Source organism: Phoenix dactylifera, chromosome 1, assembly GCF_051530095.1.
Source record: "Phoenix dactylifera cultivar Ajwa chromosome 1, Ajwa_hap1_PhDact_Kaust_v1.1, whole genome shotgun sequence".
NCBI lineage: Eukaryota > Viridiplantae > Streptophyta > Magnoliopsida > Arecales > Arecaceae > Phoenix > Phoenix dactylifera.
In genome coordinates this window covers 16,803,291-16,822,545 of record NC_143190.1, presented here as the reverse complement: position 1 = coordinate 16,822,545, position 19,255 = coordinate 16,803,291, and the positions used below count along the sequence as shown (strand labels likewise).

The window sequence follows — 19,255 nt, the reverse complement described above, 5'->3', positions numbered from 1 at the left end:
CTCTTTCGTTGCTCAACATTTGTATGATACTCTTTAGAGCCTCTAAGAAATCATACCTTTTTTTTTTTTTATTTTTTGATTTTATGAAATGTATTCTAGATCTAGACATCTATTGTCTCTCTAAGTTTTATATGTATGTATGTATGTATGTAACAGAACCAAATCAGTTCTCACCGCTGGTGTATTTAGCAAAAACGGGCGTGACTATAGAGAGGGCTCTCGTGTTATATGTGGGCGTATACCGTGGCCCCCGATGATCGTTTCCAACAGCCCCATCGGGTCATCGCCCTCACCCTGCCCCCGGTGCTGGCGCTCGCGAGCGATCGGTAGAGAAGAGGACACGAGAGAACAAGAGCGAGATAGGTAGAAGAAAGGAAGACGTTGGAAACATGCCGGGCTATGGAGACTCCAAGTCCGAGGTTTCTTCGCTCTCTACGTCTTTTTCCCTATTTCCCCTCGGGGATTCGGTAAAGATTAGAGTTATTTGTCTGGAATTCGTCAATCGATTTCGTTATCTAGAGTCAATGCTGGATTGGAACGATTTCTTGTCGGGAACTTTGTATCTTGTTTTAGTGTTTGGTGGATTGGGTCGTCTTGAGAAGAAGCTTGGCGTTCTTGATTGGTTTTGATCGGATTGAGGGTTTCTACTTCGATTAATAGGTGCAGTCGGTTTTTTGGATGGAACTTTTAGTTTAACTTCGTGCAAGAATTACTTTTGCTTTTATATTGTTTATTGTATCAATTGAAGGTTCGCCTTAGGGTTATGTTTGGACAAGATTCATAAGAATTCTCGGATATTGGTTTTCCTCAGAGAATCTTCTACAAATTTAGGGTTTCATGGTCTAATTCATTTTATAGCTTTTGTCGGGCTTCTGTTCCTTTTAATCCCCATAGCATCTTCATGTGATTGCAGAGCGATTCTCATGAGCATGAAAGAGGTTCTTCGAAAAGCAGAAACAGGGAGAGAGATAAGGAGAGGGAAAGGTATAGAGGACGAGAACGGGACAGGGAACGTGATGAGGAAAGGGAGAGGGATCGGGAACGAGATAGGGACAGGGATCGTGATCGTCATCACAGGAGGGAGCACAGCCGTGGGAAATCTGATGATCATGACCATTACCGTAGCCGAGATCATGAAAGGTACACCGGTTGAATCTTTTTTATGCAAGAAATCATAACTTTATATTTGTCATATTATAATGCTAATGCGTTGCACTGCCAATAATTCATATGCCAGGCTTAGATATTTTATTTAAACATTTTAATTGCTTGTCAACATTGTGTTTAGTTAAATATGTCAAAGAACGAGTTGTTACCCCAGTATTGGATAATCTGTTTTGCTTGTTGAGATTTTTGTTTTCATCTCGTATGCTTTGGTTATTTTTTGTTGTTAAGTGGTTTTATCATACTTGAACCTTGTATTGCTACAAGTTTGTGTTCTATTATGTAAATCTTACATGCTATGATACACCTTTGACTTTTCTAGATATAGGTATCTTGTGCATCTATATATAATGGCATGCATGATTTTCTGGATTATTGTTTTCCTAAAGTCTTGATACCCTTGTTCTTCTCATTGTTAGTTCCATAGCTTGTTTCTAACCAATTATTGACTTATTATCAGTGCTGATTCCTTCTTTGAATGCTGTAACTATATTAATTCTCTCAATGTTTCAGGTATAGGGACTATGAGAGAGACAGGGACAAGTACGATGGACATACGTCTCGATCTCGGTCAAGGGGTAGATCTCATCATAGATCAAGATCGAGGGGTACATCTGATCATAGATCAAGGTCTCGTTCCCGCTCAAGGTCAAAGAGGTAAGTTGCAAATAACCAACAGGCTTATATCCATGACTTATGTCAATTAAGGTTTGAAAACATATGCTTTTAGTCTTGCTTCTGTACATGAGGTTGCCTATGATTTCTGTCATGATAAGGGAATTTATTATACTTTCAGATAGCTATGGTGAAGAAGGCATGGTCAATCACTTCCTTTGAGAGAGGAAAAAAAAACAAAAGGGCTATTTATAGGCAAATCTATCATCTAAAGGGCTGGTTATGTTATGAGAATCTTATATTACATTATTTGCAACTTATTTGGTCTTAAACTTTAGTGCTAACTTTAGGATATCTGATGTAGTGTCTAACTAAGAACTTCTGTTTTAATGAACATATTCTGTGATGTGATATTTGCGTTATTCCATTCAGGATTTTAGGATATGTAATGTAATGTCCAAGCAAGCTCATAACTTCTAGATCAAAAAGCTCCTGCATCTGTGTAGGGCAATGTTAGGACTATTCTGTTGTGGTGTCATTCTATATTATAGAACTCCTATGGTATACATTTGAAACCAATTTCAAGTCCACGTGTTTTTTTGTGTTTGCTTATGTTCCGTATATGGACAAATGTTGTGACGATCTACATCATTCATCTTGATGCGAGGTTCAAAGGTTATCATGGTTTCTTCTCCTTTTACCCAGACCATACATTTTTTGGTCTTTTTAACAAACATGGCTTATAGTCTATAACATCTGCAGATTGGCAAATGGTGATGCTTGAAGATACTGACAGGGAATCCCAGATTTAGTAGCATATGATGATTCTAACGAAGGAAACAGGAAGTTACTTGAAAACATTTAAGATCCCAATTGGAGACTTATCCTAGAATCAAACAGTTGCAACTTTTTAAAGCTTGTGCCCAGCTTCGGCTTGCTAATCCTGGGATTATGACAGGACCCAGTTGCAGGCCTCTAGGGAAGGGGGGGGGGGGATTGTAAGATGAGGAAAGAGGAGTGGAGCGTGAAAGAGGAGGTGATGATTGGATGAGAACAGAGGGAGTAAGAGAGGTGGTCACGGGGGAGCGTTCACGGAGCTAGATTAGCTTGGTGTGAGGTTGGAGTCTTGAAGGTTAGGTGCAGGGATGAATAGGGTAAGAGCAGAAGAGGAAGAGGAGAATATGAAGGAGAAGGGAAGAGGAGAGGAGGAATGGAGGGAAGAAGAGACAAGGTGACGTGGAGAAGAGTAGAATCGGGAGACTAATTGCAATGTGTATAAGATAGAGGAATAATCTGAAAAATTGGTTTCAGTAAGAGGAGTTCATGTTTGGTGATATGAGTGTATATTAGATTTTCTTTTGTTTTATCTTATCCAGATTCTTTAACATGGAAATCCCTTAAATGTCAAGATAAATCGGTGATGCTATGTTGTTGGGACTAATATGATAAGTCGATTCCTAAGTCATTTGGCAGTACTAGCATGATAGAGAGCTACCTAGGATGATAAGGCAGTCTGGAGCTTTAAAGATATGTAATGCAACCGCACAAGCATTTCCAGGACAAGAAAATGATAAAGGTGAAATTTGGAGGTTCTGAATCATTTCTTCACTATATAATTGTCATTGCCTGAATTTAACGTATTGCTTAATGCTTATAATCATGTAATGTTTGGCTAGCTTCATCTTTTTTTTCTTCCTCTAGAGAACATGAAAGTGTCTTATTATGAAAGTTTTAAGGCACAGTCATTTTGAAGATGCATCTTTTATTGTTGAACTAAGCAAGTATATGACATTTTCTTCTGTCCAGGTACAAAAAAATCAACTTTTATAGTGATATCTAATCAGATCTTGTCTAATCATCTTGAAGATTGTTAGAGCAAAATATGGCATGCACACTTTCCTATCCTTGTGTTCGTGTATGTGTGCGCATGCTTCCTTTTTATTTTTGAAAAATCTTACTATTCTTATTATTTCTCAGTAACCACTCTATTAGCTAGTTCCCTTGCTTGTATATGAGAGGCTTTTACTTTTCCCGCCTTCCAACCAAGTTGGTGCGGTCTGTTCTGAATCACTAGCGAGGCAAAGCTGGCTGTCAGGTTGAATCTGTGCCCAAGCTATCATAGAGCTTTCTAATATTCTAGAGCTGCAATTTAAATTGCCACCAGGCCCACCACAAGCCCCTATCATATTACTGTCATGGGAAACGTTCACTGTAAAATAAATATATGCCATGAATACATGTTTTTGATCTCATATCAATTACTCAGCTCCATCCCCTTGATGTGGTCAGGGGATTGGTTACAACCATTAAAAAGGGGTTCTTGATAAATATGCGCTTGACAAGGAGAAGCACGATCCATTAGGCTAAAACTGCTGAGTCACAACCTGTTGCCCATGGATGCGATTTATAGGCTTGTTTGTGAACCTTGTTTTTTGTCCTTATCCTTTTTTTGTTGCTGTAATTTGCTAGTTTCCTAATCGAGTTATTTGAGTATGCTTTGTTGTTATGGATCTGTTAATTGGTAATATTTTTTTCCCCCCAAATACAGCAAACGTATCAGCGGTTTTGACATGCCACCTGTGGCTACTATGATACCTGGTGCAGTCATTGCAGGTATGCCACCACCAAAGAAATCACTCGTTGGTGTCTGTACTCTTGCTTTCTTTCTCTTGTGTTAACTTAGGAATGTTTATATTGAGATGCATATTCTGCTTGGTAAGCACTAGTAATTTTAATGTCTGTTTCAATGACTTTCCAATTCATTTAGAACTGCTATACTTGGATGAGATGTTATGTTTTCAATTTTTCACCTTCTGATTTTATACTGAAACTGAGTGCGCTTTTTGTTGTTCTTGTTTTTTTGGTGGTGGTTTGTTTGTTTTTTGCATGTAAGTTGTTATAAGAAGGCAATGTTGGGTCGCTTGTCCCACCATGCTGCCAATGGGCGTGAGCTGACTACTGTAGCTTTTTTGGAATCAATGCACTGGTTTGATGGTTCTTGTTCACCTTCAAAAGGCAACTATTCATTTTTGGTATTCTTACTAATATTTCCTCCAGTACATATATACCCTATAGATGATAAATTTGACGGGGCCGGGTTTATCTTTTATTATTGATGGTATATGAAGATGATGCCATACCTTTCTGCTGCTTGTTAAGATAGGCTTGTGGATTATATTTTGTTTTAATTTTGTTGGTTTTGCAGGTCAGATGACTGGGACCACAAGTGCTAGTCCTGGAATGTTTCCAAACATGTTTCCCTCAACACCTGGACAGGTTTATTCTTCTTTTCTTTTTTTTTTTTTTGCAAATGAATGTATAATTCATGTATTCATATGTTTGTCTGTATTCATGCAGTTGTCAGCTCTCTCTTTGATGCCTTATCAGGCAATGACGCAACAGGTTTTATGATCAACTAAATTGTCTGATCATTTAATCTGATTATGATATTCTGTGGTCTGAAATTATTTTTGTGATCTCCAGGCAACTCGACATGCTCGGCGTGTTTATGTTGGCGGCCTTTCTCCTACTGCTAATGAGCAGGTGTGCCCATTTAATATCTCTCATGTTTTTTCTGTAATATTTCAATTATCTCTCTTTATCTTCTGCTGCTGTTGACCATGAAAAGCTTTTGCGTTCAGGGAGTGTATTCAATATCCTCTAATGGATATGCTTTTTACACTGTTTATCATTCCACTAGGTCATAGAAGTTATTTCATGACTAGTATCCTTCTTGTAACTAATCGAATGTTCATGTAAGACACATGCTTACATTTTTATTAGGGTAGAAAATTTTATAAGGAGATGGAAATTTAAGTGTTTTTATTATTTTCTTACTTTTATTATACATTTGAAAATCTTGATCTATGATTTCTTTATAAAATCTTATCAGTTGGTGATTTAGATGTGCTTTTGTTATTTCTCAAAAAAAAGCATTTTATAAATTTTAAAGCAAAAAAATTAACACTTCTTGAGAAAAGGGTGTCTTTCATCATGCTTCATAAATGGCTTCTCATATTGTGCAAAAGTAAAAAGTTGTAGAAGAAGAGGAAAACTAGCTTCTAATTAATCATTTATCTTTATAAAAAGCATATGCGTTGTTTCCATAGAAATAATGAGTGTGGCTTGTGTTGGAGCAAATATATTAGAGGTGCAAATGTATTTGGAGAAGTCAAATTTAATTGAACCATCATGGACCCAAGCTGGACCTAGAATATTGTGCCAAAGCCCATCATCTAGATTCTAGAGGCTAGACTCATATCTCAGCAATTTTTGACTTGTTTAAGTCTGTTTGAACAAAGTTAGATTTAAGTCTGTCAGCACAAAAGTAGATTCAAGTCTATTAGAGGATATAAGGCTATTGAAACAAACTTTCCTGTTTAATGTTTTACCAAACACCATACGCTTGAAAGAGTGCTTCTTTTTCAAACACTTTCATAGATGTGCTTTAAGAACAGCCCCTCTGAAAAAGCTGAAGCAGCATGAAACATACCTCGAAAGTAACTTCTGCAGCAGCACGGACAAACCTAGCTTGAGCCCTATCCCTATAAAGCTTACATGGTATAAGTCCTAGGATGGAGAACTTGTGACTAGGACTACATTTAACTAATTTTTGACATGAGAATTTTGTTTTATTGGATTGAAAATTTGTTATAAACTTATATTGAAATTATTGACATTATAGCTCTTGAGCTTTTTAATACTATATGAAGATCTCAAATGTGACTAAGTGGATGGTAAGACATGTGCAACGTGATGTAAAAGTCTGAATATGCTCAGCTTTAGAGTGTTACTTGCCACTTCATGCCCATGCCAATTATCCAGGTTTCCTAAGGTGTCCAACATTTCTTCTAAAAAATTCTGAAATGAGGATACTTCCATAAAGTAGAAATATGTATTAGACTTAATTATAAACAAGGTATGTTGTTGTCTAGGCTATATTGTCTAGTTAGTGATATTTCTTATAAAAAAATCATTTGATACATATCACAATTATGAAAAAGATGAGAAAATGTCTAAGATAGGGTTGTTTAATATTTAGGATAGTCAAGATTTCCACTGTCAGACCATTGAGCCCTTCCTCGGATGGTTTCACCTCTTGCCACTTGGGCAAGGGAGTAGGGGTTCAATTCCGGTTGGAGTTTGTCCTTGACAGGTGGTGTGGGTATACTAGGGTAGAAAGGTGGGGATGAGCCCCTCCTAATCTCCCTCCCTCCTGCCACCAACCCCACATAAAAAAAAACATTATCTTGACTTTCACTAATATGTCATTTGACAGGATAGTTAAGAATTAAATTGTTATACTAAAGTGGCTCTTGTTAGGAACTGAGAGTTTTGAGCCAAGTGGCAATAGTTCTTGCCTAGGATTCATGTGTTGGTTTGTGTCAATTGTGTCATACCGAGCTTGTGCTGAACTGGTCATGTTTGATACTCGATGTGGCTTGTGTCATAGCCTTCCATATTGCAGTGTATGCAGGGTATGGACATAGGTTCATGCTCAATAGGTTTAGTGCAGAGCCAAAAAGTTTTTTTGTTTTTACAATTTTTGTAAATAGGACACTTATTCTGGTGCCTGTATGTGTCATATCATGTCCAAGTCTTTGTAAGTCTTGATATTCCAAGAGTTTTGAGAATTTAAGCTTCTGGATTGAATGGCATCATCATTATTTTTATGAAAGCTGTTCTAGTTAGATTCTCCAGGTTTAAAATTCATGATGGAATTTTCATCAAAAAATTTTCCCAGAACTTATTGTTCTGTATAAGTAATGTGGTGAATCTGATGATGTGGACAGTTTAGTGCATGCAGGCATTTTTAGCAATTTTATGGACATGTATCTGATATGATTAAATTGCGAATAATTCCTCTTTCATTTTTTATCAATCAATGGTATTTGAGTGTTTGGGTTGTGTATGCTATTTCTGTTTTGTTGTATACAAACAAAACACTCTTGAGCAACGTTTGAAACTTAGTTTTAGTTTAACCTGGGCAAGTTAGGTTTAGTTTTGGTTGTTTTGCAGTTTTGTAGGTCTCAACCAATAAAAGAGAATTACAATAAAAAAACAGGAAAGCAAAGAAAAATATAATTCACTTGAGAGTATATCCTATTGTTTTGGACTTCTAGCTGAATTACTATAGCAATTTTGTGTTGAAACATGAAAATTTATATTTTTTTTAAAAATAGATCATTAGCAAATTATGTTTTGCATCAATTTAGAGTTTAATATATTATTTTCTTGTTCGCTAATAATTTTAACATAACAATCTAAATGTTTATGATTTTTTTGCTTGAGGATCCATTTTCAAAATTGTGGTTCATGATGCTACATATGTACCTGCTGGTGTTCAGCATTGGGCCAGTTGAAGTCCCCATAAATGTTCAAGCCTCATAGTGGTCCACTAGGTGCGGACATATTTTGGGAGAAAGCATTCGAGATGCAAAAGCATATGGATTATATGGGACATTGGTTGCTCTTATGTTGGAAGAAATTTGCCTTCCGAGTATATGTTTGAAGATTAGTAGCTTAAATTGTGTACCTTTTGTTTATTTATTCATCTTTGTTGCTTATGTCCTGATTGTACACTGCATTGGGTTGCTTAAAATTTGATCACAGTCCATCGGTGGATATTGTTATTTTTTAGGTCAATATGTCATACTCAAATAGATCTCAAAAAGTGTCAAAGAGTATACATAGAATCTTGTTCTTATTTGTTTCTATTCCACTATTTTAATCTATTTCTATGAATGGTGCTTTATATGGATGTTCCTAAACCACCATTTGAATATGGCTATTGTATTCACTGCATACTTCATAAGCACTATGCAGCACTACAATCACCCACATATCCTGAAGGTGTTTTAGAAACTTGTTGTAGATAATCAAACCTCTGTCATAGATTTACTCTAAATCTTGTTAGATATTTGGCTTGCATTTTGATCCTGTTTAGGGTATGATTGTTGTTAAAGGATCTATTTTGTGCGTATAGGTTATTGCAATTCCAGGTGCCTTCCTGAATGGTATTCAATGAGAATCTAAATTTTATATGTTTCTAATTTTTTCTTTCTGCAATAAATTCTCAACACCTCCCCATTTTTCTTCTTTTCTAACTCTCTCATAAGATTATTAAGTTGTCTTCTTAGTTCTTACAAGAAGGATACCTTGTAATTTATATATTGTACCCCTAGAGTTTCATGGAAGCTGCAACGGCCTATTTAAGAGTTTACTTATTTACATATTTGGCAATAATCAAGAGTTTGTGCTTATACAGATTTATCAATTAGCAAGCTATCCCATATTTTTTAATTGTGCCAGTTCTATGCTCTAAAGGTGTGGTTCTTACTCCTTGGATTGTGGGTGTAACGCTTTGTCATGCCTTCTTGGTGGTGCAATGAAAACGTTGCTTTTCAAGTTCTTTCTCTTCTTAACTTTCCTCTTCGCTTTATTATAAATTTTCCATTTAAATTAGCATCTACCTCTCTAAACCATCAATTGATCCACAAATTCTTAAACTGCAGTGCTTCCATATCTTCTCATTATTTAAATAGAATCAAATATTTGAATTTCCATGAGTATAGAACAAACATGAAATTTCTCTCTCTTCATTAAGACCCTTGAAGATGCAAATCATCCTTATCTCCTTATTCTTTTGATTAATTTTATCTCCGACACAATTGTGCAACAACATTCCATCATGTATAGCACAAGTCGAGACAATTTTTATACCATTATTATTCTTAACCATATAAATTTGTTCTTATTACCCTTGTGCCCCTGGAAGCTAAATATCATATTCCCATACCTTTTTATACATTTTGAGCACTGAAGCTTCATCCATTTTATCATTCTTCATCAGCTTTATAACCAACTCCCTAACCTAATGTCAACCCTTAATGAGTTAATACTGGATTTTTGCACAGTGCAGCATTGGGCAAGTGGGAAACTGGCCATGTCTGAAGCCTGCATGGTGAAAAGGGAGATCTTTATCTTATTGTTTATATAGTCTAAGCTAATGGAACTGAGATGCGACCATCCAAGGTGTGGGGATATTGAAAGGTCTGATACCAATTGTGGGGGAGATGAACCGTTTCAAACCACAACACCTAGGGCGTTCTCTTGGCTGCTAGAGGCGTGGATCACTAGTTCTTTGATGGTGGAGGAGAACAAGAGCCAAGCGGAAATAGGCTTTTCTTGCTTATAGCTGAACACAACTCCTAATCAGGTTAAGACTTCTCCCTTCTGTGCGGCTGATGGGTGGTTCAAGTCCTTGGACGTGAAGAGCGTCTCCTTTGATGGCTGCGTGCCCTAGGGTTCTCTTGGAGATGGCGGCTTACATGCATGAGAGAAAGAGAAGAGAAGAGAATAGGGTTTTCAGGAAGAAAGGAGTTTCATCTAATTTTATTCCATACATACACAAAATACATGAGTGTATATATACATAATCAATCATGACCCAAACCCAAAAATTTTTCTAAGCTAAACCACATGAGAAAGCACTCAACTCAAGCCCATGTATACCCATGACTTGCATGCTCTCTCTCCCTTGGAGCCTAAATTTAGCCCAATAATGGTTAGCCTCAAGACCCGAATTACCCGAGTCTCAAGCAGGTAGAAGACCAATTTTTGTTTCTACCTAAATCTGGCGCAGGCTTGGGGTCGACCCTTTAACAGCATTAGTCGGTCCCAGCTCTGCAGGGGTCAACCCCAGATCAGCATGAGTTGGCCCCAGCTTTGCAGGGGTCGACCCTAGATCAGCATGAGTCGACTTCTGCACTGTTTCCACTGCAGTTTCTTGCATTTCTTGCTTTAGATGCGCCACACTTGTGCCCACAATCTTCACCTTGTCCATCAATCCTATCAGCCCCACACATGAGAGAACTATTCCACGGAAGAATCTTCGTAAGTGCATCCGACTGGTTCTTCATATCAACTTTAACCAGCACCACTTCACCTTCTTCCACCAGCTTCCTGATCCTGTGGTACCTCATATCTATATGCTTTGTGCGAGCATGATAAACTGAATTCTGAACCAACTGCAGAGCATTTTGACTGTCACTGTGTAGCACCACTGTACCTTGCTTCATGCTCATCTCCTGAATGAGTTTCTTCAACCAAAGAGCCTCCTTGGTAGCCTCTATAATCTCTATATATTCGGCCTCTGTGGTAGACAAGACCGTGATAGGTTGAAGGGTTGATCTTCAAGAAACAGGTTCACCGTACATGCAGAAGACAACCTGTAGTAGACCTTCTTGTATCTAGATCATCTGCAAAGTTAGCATCAACAAATCCTTCTAATGTACCTGAAAACTCACTTGAGACATTTGAGTTCCTCGTAGGTCCATCTTGCTGCCCAAAAATCAGACCAAGCCTCCGAGTTTCTTGAAGATATCGAAAGATCCACTTCAGTGCCTTCCAGTGCTCATTTCCAGGGTTTGCCATGTACCTGCTCACCTGGCTCACTGCATGTGCTATGTTTGGCCTACAACACACCATAGCATACATCACGCTGCCCATGGCACTAGCATACAGAACTTTTTTCATGTACTCTCTCTTTATCTGTCTGAGGGCACTGCAGCTTGGAAAGAGTCATGTGGCTTGCAAGAGGTGTTCCAACCGGTTTGGCTTCATTCATCCCAAACCTCTCCAACACCTTCTGAATATATCCTCCAAATGACAAGTGGAGAATACCCTTGCTTCTATCTCTGAAAATTTCCATCCCAAGTATCTTCCTGGATGGATCCAAATTCTTTATCTCAAATTCTGAAGACAATGTAATTTTTAGCCCATTCACTGCATCGGCACTCCTACTGGCATTGAGCATATCATCCACATACAAAAGTAGATACAGTGCATCATCCTCATCCACATCCTTCACATAGACAGCTATCATGTTCACATATGAAAAAACCAAGGCTTAAGACAAGTATCAAACCTTTTGTATTGCTATCGGGGTGACTGCTTCAAACCGTAGAGAGATCTCTTGAGTAGACAGACCTTTTTCTCCAATCCAGACTGCCTAAAACCAGCTGGTTGGTTCATGTAAATCTTCTCCTCTAGGCTCCCATGTAAGAACGCTGTCTTCACATCCATTTGCTCCAATTTTATATCATACCGTGTTACCAAAGACAACAACACCCAAATTGAAGCATGTCGCACCATTGGAGAGAATACCTCGGTGTAGTCAACTTCCTCTCTCTATGAGTACCCCTTTGCTACAAGTCTTGCCTTGTATCTGACTCCACCTTGCTCTGAAGGTATCTCCTTTGTGAATACCTATTTTGAACCAATGGCCCGAGCATTTTTAGGTAGATCCACTAGCTGCCATGTACTGTTCTTTTCTGGTGACTGCATCTCTTCCATCATGGCCTGCATCCATGACTCCCGATTTGAACTTTTTATGGCTTCCTCAAAGATCTCTAGATTTCCATTAGCAGTGATGAGAGCATAGGAGATAGTCTCATCAATGCCATATCTGACAGGCTTGTAGATGATACGCTTCTGTATATGCGGTGCCACTCCCCTTACAAGGTCCTTCAAACCAGAACTGTGTGGCTCTACCTACACATCCTTCTGGACAGATGGCCCTCCTAGCTGGTCTTCCACATATGTGGGAACGTGCCTACCAAATTCTATCTCAAAAGAAACAAGTTTGGAGGTAGAATTTGAAAGTACATCACCTGCTAGTGAATGCTGTCCATTGCTGTCCTGTCTAGCCTTTTTAACATCATCTGCGATTCCCGGCTTCTTCAGAATGCTCTTCTTATCAAAGATCACATCTCTACTGATAGTACACTTATGAGGATCCCGCAGCAAGTAGCCTTTGACTCTGTGGATATTCGATGAAGATCATCTTCTGCGACTTCGGGTCTAATTTGCTTCTTTCGGTTGCCTCCACAAGTGCATAGGCCCGATAACTAAAAACCTTTGGGTAGTCAAGCTCCACCTTCTTTCCACTCCAGATCTTCTCTGGAATGCCTCCATCAAGTTTGCGATTTGGGGACCTGATAACAAGAAAACATGAAAATGTTATCGCATCACCCCAAAAAGACTTGAGAAGTGATGCCTACAACCTCAGACTTTTGGCCTTCTCTGTCAATGTTTGGTTTATCCTTTCGGCTACACTGTTCTGTTGGGGAGTCATCCTCACTGTGAAATGGCATTTAATCCCATTCTCCTCACAGTACCTTCTGAATTCGCTGCTAGTGTACTCACCTCCATTGTCAGACCTTAGGCATTTCACTGGCTTCCCTGTTTTCTTTTCAACTTCAGTTCTCCAAGATTTGTGGGCAAACACCTCTGTTTTTTCTCTTATCAGATACACCCATACCTTTCTGGAGAAGTCATCAATGAATGTCAAGAAAAATTTAGCTCCACCTCTGGCCGAAACAAGAGCCGATCCCCAAACATCTGAGTGAACTAGGTCCGGTATACCTTCACTCCGCTTGAAACTGCTGGCAAACTTTACCCTATGCTGCTTGCTATATATGCAGAGCTCACATGTCATTCTCCTCCTTTTCAACTACTGGAATCAGACCTTTCTTACCGAGTTCCGTGAGTCCTCCATCGCTCATGTGCCCCATCCGATGGTGCCACAGTTGGTATGCCAACTGTTTCTCCTGTGCTGCCGCCAACACCTCTGCACTATCTGTCACAACTGAGTCCTCCATCTCATACACATTATTATTCAATCTTCTCCCTTTCATCACTACCAAAGCCCCCTTGGTGATTCTCAAACAACCACTGCTTGGTTGGCTTCCAAAAGCACTCCTATGCTTCTTCAGATAGCCCAATGAAATCAGATTTTTCTTCAACTCCAGGACATATTTGACATTGGTCAGTGTTTTAATGACCCCATCATACATCCTCACCTTTATGGTACCAACACCAGCAACCTTGCAAGAATGATCATCACCAAGGCTTATACTTCATCCATCGATTTTATCATAAGAAGCAAACCACTTCCGATGCGAAGTGTAGTGATGAGAGCATGCTGAATCTAGTGTCCACCGGCTGTCATCCTTCATGGTCCCATATGAAACTACCAGTAGATCATCCCCACTGTCTTCAGATGAATTAGCACCACCATGGCTTGCCAAACCACCCTTTAAAAGGCTCTTTCCCTTCTCAATTTTCAGCAATGGACAGTTCTTCTTCATGTGACCAAGCTGATGACACTTGAAGCACTGAAGCACTTCCATGCTTTCCGCTTGCCCCGAGACTTAGATCTGCCATTGGACTTGTCTCTAACTTTTTCCCTGGGTCTCCCTTGCCTCTCATTTACAGCAAGAACTTCTGAGTTAGAACTCCCTTTGCAAATCTTCTCTTTTTGCTCATTAGATCGAAGAACACCAACTACCTCTTCATAATTCAGGGTTTTTTTCCCATACACCAAAGTAGTAATCAACCCATCATAAGACCCCGGAAGAGAATACAACAGAAGAAGGGTCCTATCCTCTTCCTCAATCCACACATCAAGACTCACAACTTTCGAACACACTTGATTAAATTTCGGCATCCGCAAACTGTACAACTGTTTTGTCAACCACATCTTGTTTGTCATGCTCTTTCCCATGTATGTGTTTTCTAACCTCTCCCATAGCCCTTTGGCCGTGGTCTCTGAGCAAATCTTAGGTAGAACTTGATCAGCCAAGCACATCCTAATGGTGCTAAAGGCTATCTCCTCTAAGTCCTCCCAATCTTCAACACTGATCTTTTCCTTTCTTTCCCTTACCAAGACCTTATAGATCCTTTGCTGTACTAGCAAATCCTTCACCCTTTGCTGCCATAGGGTGAAGTTCCCCTTTCCATCAAACTTCTCAAAATCCGTCTTAAGATTGCTAGAAGCCATACCGCAAAACAGAAATCAAAGAACGCGGAAATTTTGTTTTGAAATCTTACCCGCTGATTTTGATCTTTCCTCCATCAAATCACCAATCAATGGCTCTGATACCAATTGTGGGAGATGGAAAGCTCTGATACCAATTGTGGGGGGGATGAACCGCCTCAAACCACAGCACCTGGGGCGTTTCCTTGGCTGCTAGAGGCGTGGATCACTGGTTCTTGGATGGTAGAGGAGAACAAGAGTCAAGCGGAAATAGGCTCTGCTTGCTTATAGCTGAACACAAGTCCTAATCAGGTTAGACTTCTCCCTTTCTTCCGTGCGGCTAATGGGTGGTTCAAGTCCTTGGACGTGAAGGACTTCTTCTTTGATGGCTGCATGCCCTAGGGTTCTCTTGGAAATGGCAGCTTACGTGCATGAGAGAAAGAGAAGAAAAGAGAATAGGGTTTTCAGGAAGAAAGGAGTTTCATCTGATTTCATTCGACACATACACAAAATACATGAGTGTATATATATGGTCAATCATGACCCAAACCCAAAAAATCTCCTAGGCTAAACTACATGAGAAAGCACTCAACCCAAGCTCATGTACACCCATGACTTGAATGCTCTCTCTTTCTTTGAGCTTAAACCTAGTCCAATAATGGTTAGCCCCTCAAGACCCAAATTACCTGATTCTCAAGCATGTAAAAGATCAATTTCCGTCTCTACCTAAATTTGGCGCAGGCTTGGGGTCGACCCTTTAACAGCATGAGTCGGCCCCAGCTCTGCAGGGGTCAACCCCAGATCAGCATGAGTCGACCCCTGCACTATTTCCACTCAATTTCTTGCATTTCTTGCTTTGGATGCGCCACACTTGTGCCCACACAAGGTTTCTCTAAGTGAAGAAGGAAGTAAATTCCGAGCACATTTCCCTGCAGATGCAACGTGCTAGTTTCAGAAACTTTCTTGACTAAGAAATTGTCCAAAGACATTATGAAGCAAGCTGAGATCAGGAACAAGTCCAGTACATAAGGGTAGTATGGGCGTTTAGGGATACCATGATTATAATCATCAAAATTGTTCTTGCTATTTGTGGTTAGTTTATATATCCTTGTTTGCCAAGTATTCCTATTTAGGACTTACCATTGATGTTATTATAAGCTTAATAGGTTACTAAGGATATTACCATATAAGTATTTACCTATGATCTCGAGTGCCAAAGGCATGATTTTCACGAACAACGGTATATAGAACTCAAGATTATTATCAATAAATCTCGTGGGTGCATTATTTATTTTCCTGTTTATCTCTCTGGTGGGCATCCACTAGCAGCTTGGTGCTCTTGGCTCTAATATTGCACGCAGGAACCATTTCTTTATTTTGAAGCAGTTATGTTGTTCTTGCATACCTTTTGTCTGATGTTGCATTATTTTGCCTGACTTCTCTTTTTAACTTCCAAACTTGCTTGCAGTCGGTTGCTGCTTTTTTTAACCAGGTTATGGCAGCAATTGGAGGGAACACTGCTGGGCCAGGTTTCTCTTCACAGATCCATACTTTCGATTACTTCTTTCCAATAAGATGACAGCTTACTGATTTGATGCCATTATTTTTTTTTGAAGGTGATGCTGTTGTTAATGTGTATATAAATCATGAGAAGATGTTTGCTTTTGTTGAAATGAGGTCAGTGGAAGAAGCGAGCAATGCAATGGCCTTGGATGGCATCATATTTGAGGTTTGAGTCTTCTCTAGCTGAACCTCTTTGCATGCCAGTTACTTGAAATCGTTAAACTGTTGCTAACCTCTTTGCATGTGGTACTGCATGTATTCAGGGAGCACCTGTGAAAGTGAGAAGGCCAACTGATTACAACCCTGCTCTTGCTGCTACACTCGGCCCAAGCCAACCCAACCCCAATCTTAACCTTGCTGCTGTTGGCCTTACACCAGGTTCTGGTGGTGTGCTTGAGGGTCCTGATCGTATTTTTGTGGGTGGGATTCCACACTTTCTTACAGAAGAAAAGATACGAGAGTTGCTTGAGATGTTTGGTCCTCTTCGAGGTTTTAATCTCGTCAAGGACAGGGAAACCGGCAACTCAAAAGGCTATGCCTTCTGTATTTACCAGGACCTTGCAGTCACAGACATTGCATGTGCAGCACTTAATGGCATCAAAATGGGAGATAAAACTCTTACTGTTAGACGTGCAAACCAAGGTTTAACACAGCCTAGGCCAGAACAAGAAAATTTGTTACTGCAGGCTCAACAGCAAGTGGCGTTGCAGGTAATATGCAATTAATATCATTCTATTTCTGTTCTATTGGCGAAGAATTGGATCCTGCGTAATTAATAATTTAAGCTTCGTCATGATTTCTTTTCTAAGTGGTGCTTCTAGTGTGGTTGACTCATTATGAAGTGGCCTTTGAGCATCAGTTCTCATGGGCTCACTTTGTTATTTAAAATATGTGTTGACCATTTTCTATGTGAGGGAGCCTTGGCACAATGGTAATGTTGCTTCATTATGACCTTAGTGTCATGGGTTCGAAACACGAAACAGCCTTTCGGTATGCACAAATAAGACACATGCATCTGGGCCTCCCTAGATCCTGCAGTGTGGGAGCCTCATGCACTGGGCTACGCTTTAGTTTTCTTTATGTTTATTTTTGTTTCCTTCGTGTTGTTATGTTTTTGAATGTTTGCCATTCAAAAGTTGTTCATAGTGACTACTGTTACTCTGTATGCTGCTTTTTTGACTATCAAATTAACTTGCTCAAGGATCGACAGTCCAAGCAAATACTCTTTGAAAATGCAGTCAAAAAAGATTTAATTAATTTCTATATTTTCATACTTCTATCAGCATCTTAGGTGCCTCAGCAGATTTAACTATCATAAAGCTGCAAGATTTTTCTTTGGGTGTGCGCATGCTTTTATTTCATGCTTTATCTAGAATCTGCAATGCATCTTTAACCTGTTCTGAGCTTCATCAATAGATTAAAATTATTACAATCTTTCATGTAATCTTGTCAGCTGTCTTAATGAATGATAATTGATATTTGGCAGACATTACTGGCTTTCATATTTAATGTTTTTTCTTTTTGCAGAAGCTTGCTTTCCAAATGGCACCCCTTCCAACCAAGGTAGTATGCTTAAGACAGGTTGTTAGTGAAGAAGAATTGAAAAATGATGAAGAATTTGAAGATATTGTAGAAGACATGAGATGTGAAGGCGAGAAGTATGGTAAGTAACTCGTCTACTGACTGAACCATCTTGTCTCTCATTATACATTTATTAGTTTTTTAATTTCATATCTTTCTTTTTTCTGGTTTTTTTTACAGCCTTTTGTCCAACCTTATGCTATTGAGAATCTGGCTTAACCCACTGAAGATACCATAGTTACCCTCTCTTTCCTGTACCTAAGACTGTCTTTTGTGGACTTGAATATTTTGAAGACATCTGAACTGGTGATGCTTTTGCAGGTAAGCTGGTAAATGTTATCATCCCTCGACCTGGTCCAAATGGAGAATCATCTCCTGGAGTTGGAAAGGCAAGTTTGTTAAAAAAATATTGAAAATTGCTATAACTGCTGCTATTGTCATGAAATATTTTGCTGGGAACTCTGCAAGCTCACTGTTGATGGTTGCAGGCTTCAAGTCTAAAACCTTTTCTAGATATCATTATCATATATGAAATCTGGAATGGGCTTTAGTTTTAATTTTTCTTCTTAGTCCATGAACCTTCACTGTTCTAAATGCACCATAATTATTTGAGACATAATGTGAAAATTGTGTGCCATTTTTTGGCTTTCACTATGGAATCATTGCTGGTCAAATAGCGCTACTTCAATCCTGGGTCATGGGAGCATCCCAGTTTAACAGTAATTTTACGTAGAAGACATGAAAGATCCCTGGAATTGTTGTTTATGAGGATTTCTTTTAGTAGATATACTATGGTTTTATCATTATTGTTTAGTCATTGTTTGATGTTGCTAATAAATGATTTCGCTGTTTGTTCTTTCTTTCCAGGTATTCTTGGAATATGCTGACACGGAAGGATCTACAAAAGCCAGGCAGGGGATGAATGGCAGGAAATTCGGGGGCAGAGAAGTTGTTGCCATCTTTTATCCAGAGAGCAAGTTTGCCCAAGGAGAATACGATGGCTAGTTGCATCTTTTTCCTTTTAGTATGTTTTCCTCCTTGGTATCTTTATTCTCTGCCAATGTGCGACGGTTATGAGGTTTTTCCAGAGGCTCTGGTGCAATTCGGAGTTGTACAATATTAGTTGATTTTTCATGTGCAACTTAAAAGGAAATATGTTTCTGACGTGCTGTTACTGTTATGATAACTCGCATGATACAAAAACTTTTTAAAATATTCTTGTTGTTCCAAAAGTCTAGCAAAGATGGACCTTTTCCACTTTATTATCACCCCTAGTTCTTGAACTGCAGGAGCAATATGTACAGAAACAAAAAGCAGAATCATTCATGCAAGCTTAGGCTACATAGATTGGTCATGTCCAACCCCGTCATTTCATTGTGCCAGGGCTCCACGGAGAGATCCGCTGCTGCTGGTGAAGATGATGATTAAAGTTAGTTTATAAGGTTGGTTTCGGTGGAGAATATGACAGATATTTGCTAATGATTTACAAGGAAATATGCCTTTTTTTTTTCT

At 39.0% G+C, this 19,255-nt stretch overlaps 1 protein-coding gene across 8 annotated transcripts; it reads left to right on the top strand.

Annotated features, from left to right (window-relative positions):
* The first annotated feature begins 211 nt into the window (after nucleotides 1-211).
* Nucleotides 212-18,975, top strand: LOC103714444 (splicing factor U2af large subunit B-like). 8 transcript variants are annotated; one of them, XR_015983133.2, is made up of 15 exons: nucleotides 253-419; nucleotides 914-1,140; nucleotides 1,678-1,821; nucleotides 4,328-4,392; nucleotides 4,673-4,794; nucleotides 4,985-5,055; nucleotides 5,137-5,181; nucleotides 5,263-5,322; nucleotides 16,068-16,128; nucleotides 16,216-16,328; nucleotides 16,426-16,872; nucleotides 17,690-17,825; nucleotides 17,924-17,980; nucleotides 18,065-18,132; nucleotides 18,611-18,975. XR_015983133.2 is itself a non-coding variant. In XM_088721034.2 (14 exons), the coding sequence occupies exons 5-14, from the start codon at nucleotides 4,689-4,691 to the stop codon at nucleotides 18,746-18,748; spliced, it is 1,245 nt and encodes a 414-aa protein (XP_088577160.2). In that variant the 5' UTR covers nucleotides 253-419; nucleotides 914-1,140; nucleotides 1,678-1,821; nucleotides 4,328-4,392; nucleotides 4,673-4,688; the 3' UTR covers nucleotides 18,749-18,975. The 8 variants fall into 8 exon arrangements, 5 of the variants coding, with proteins under 5 accessions (XP_008799912.4, XP_088577160.2, XP_089786596.1 ...); XR_605222.6 differs by lacking the exon at nucleotides 4,673-4,794 and having other exon boundaries at nucleotides 212-419; XM_088721034.2 differs by lacking the exon at nucleotides 17,924-17,980.
* Nucleotides 18,976-19,255: the final 280 nt, after the last annotated feature.

What these genes read in the sequence shown, in the direction of transcription:
- LOC103714444 (XM_008801690.5), top strand. Translation starts at nt 390, where the DNA reads ATGCCGGGCTATGGAGACTCCAAGTCCGAG. An exon ending in CTCCTACTGCTAATGAGCAG is followed by an intron (nt 5,323 to 16,067) that starts GTGTGCCCATTT and finishes ACTTGCTTGCAG; the next exon opens with TCGGTTGCTGCTTTTTTTAA. An exon ending in AGGGAACACTGCTGGGCCAG is followed by an intron (nt 16,129 to 16,215) that starts GTTTCTCTTCAC and finishes TTTTTTTTGAAG; the next exon opens with GTGATGCTGTTGTTAATGTG.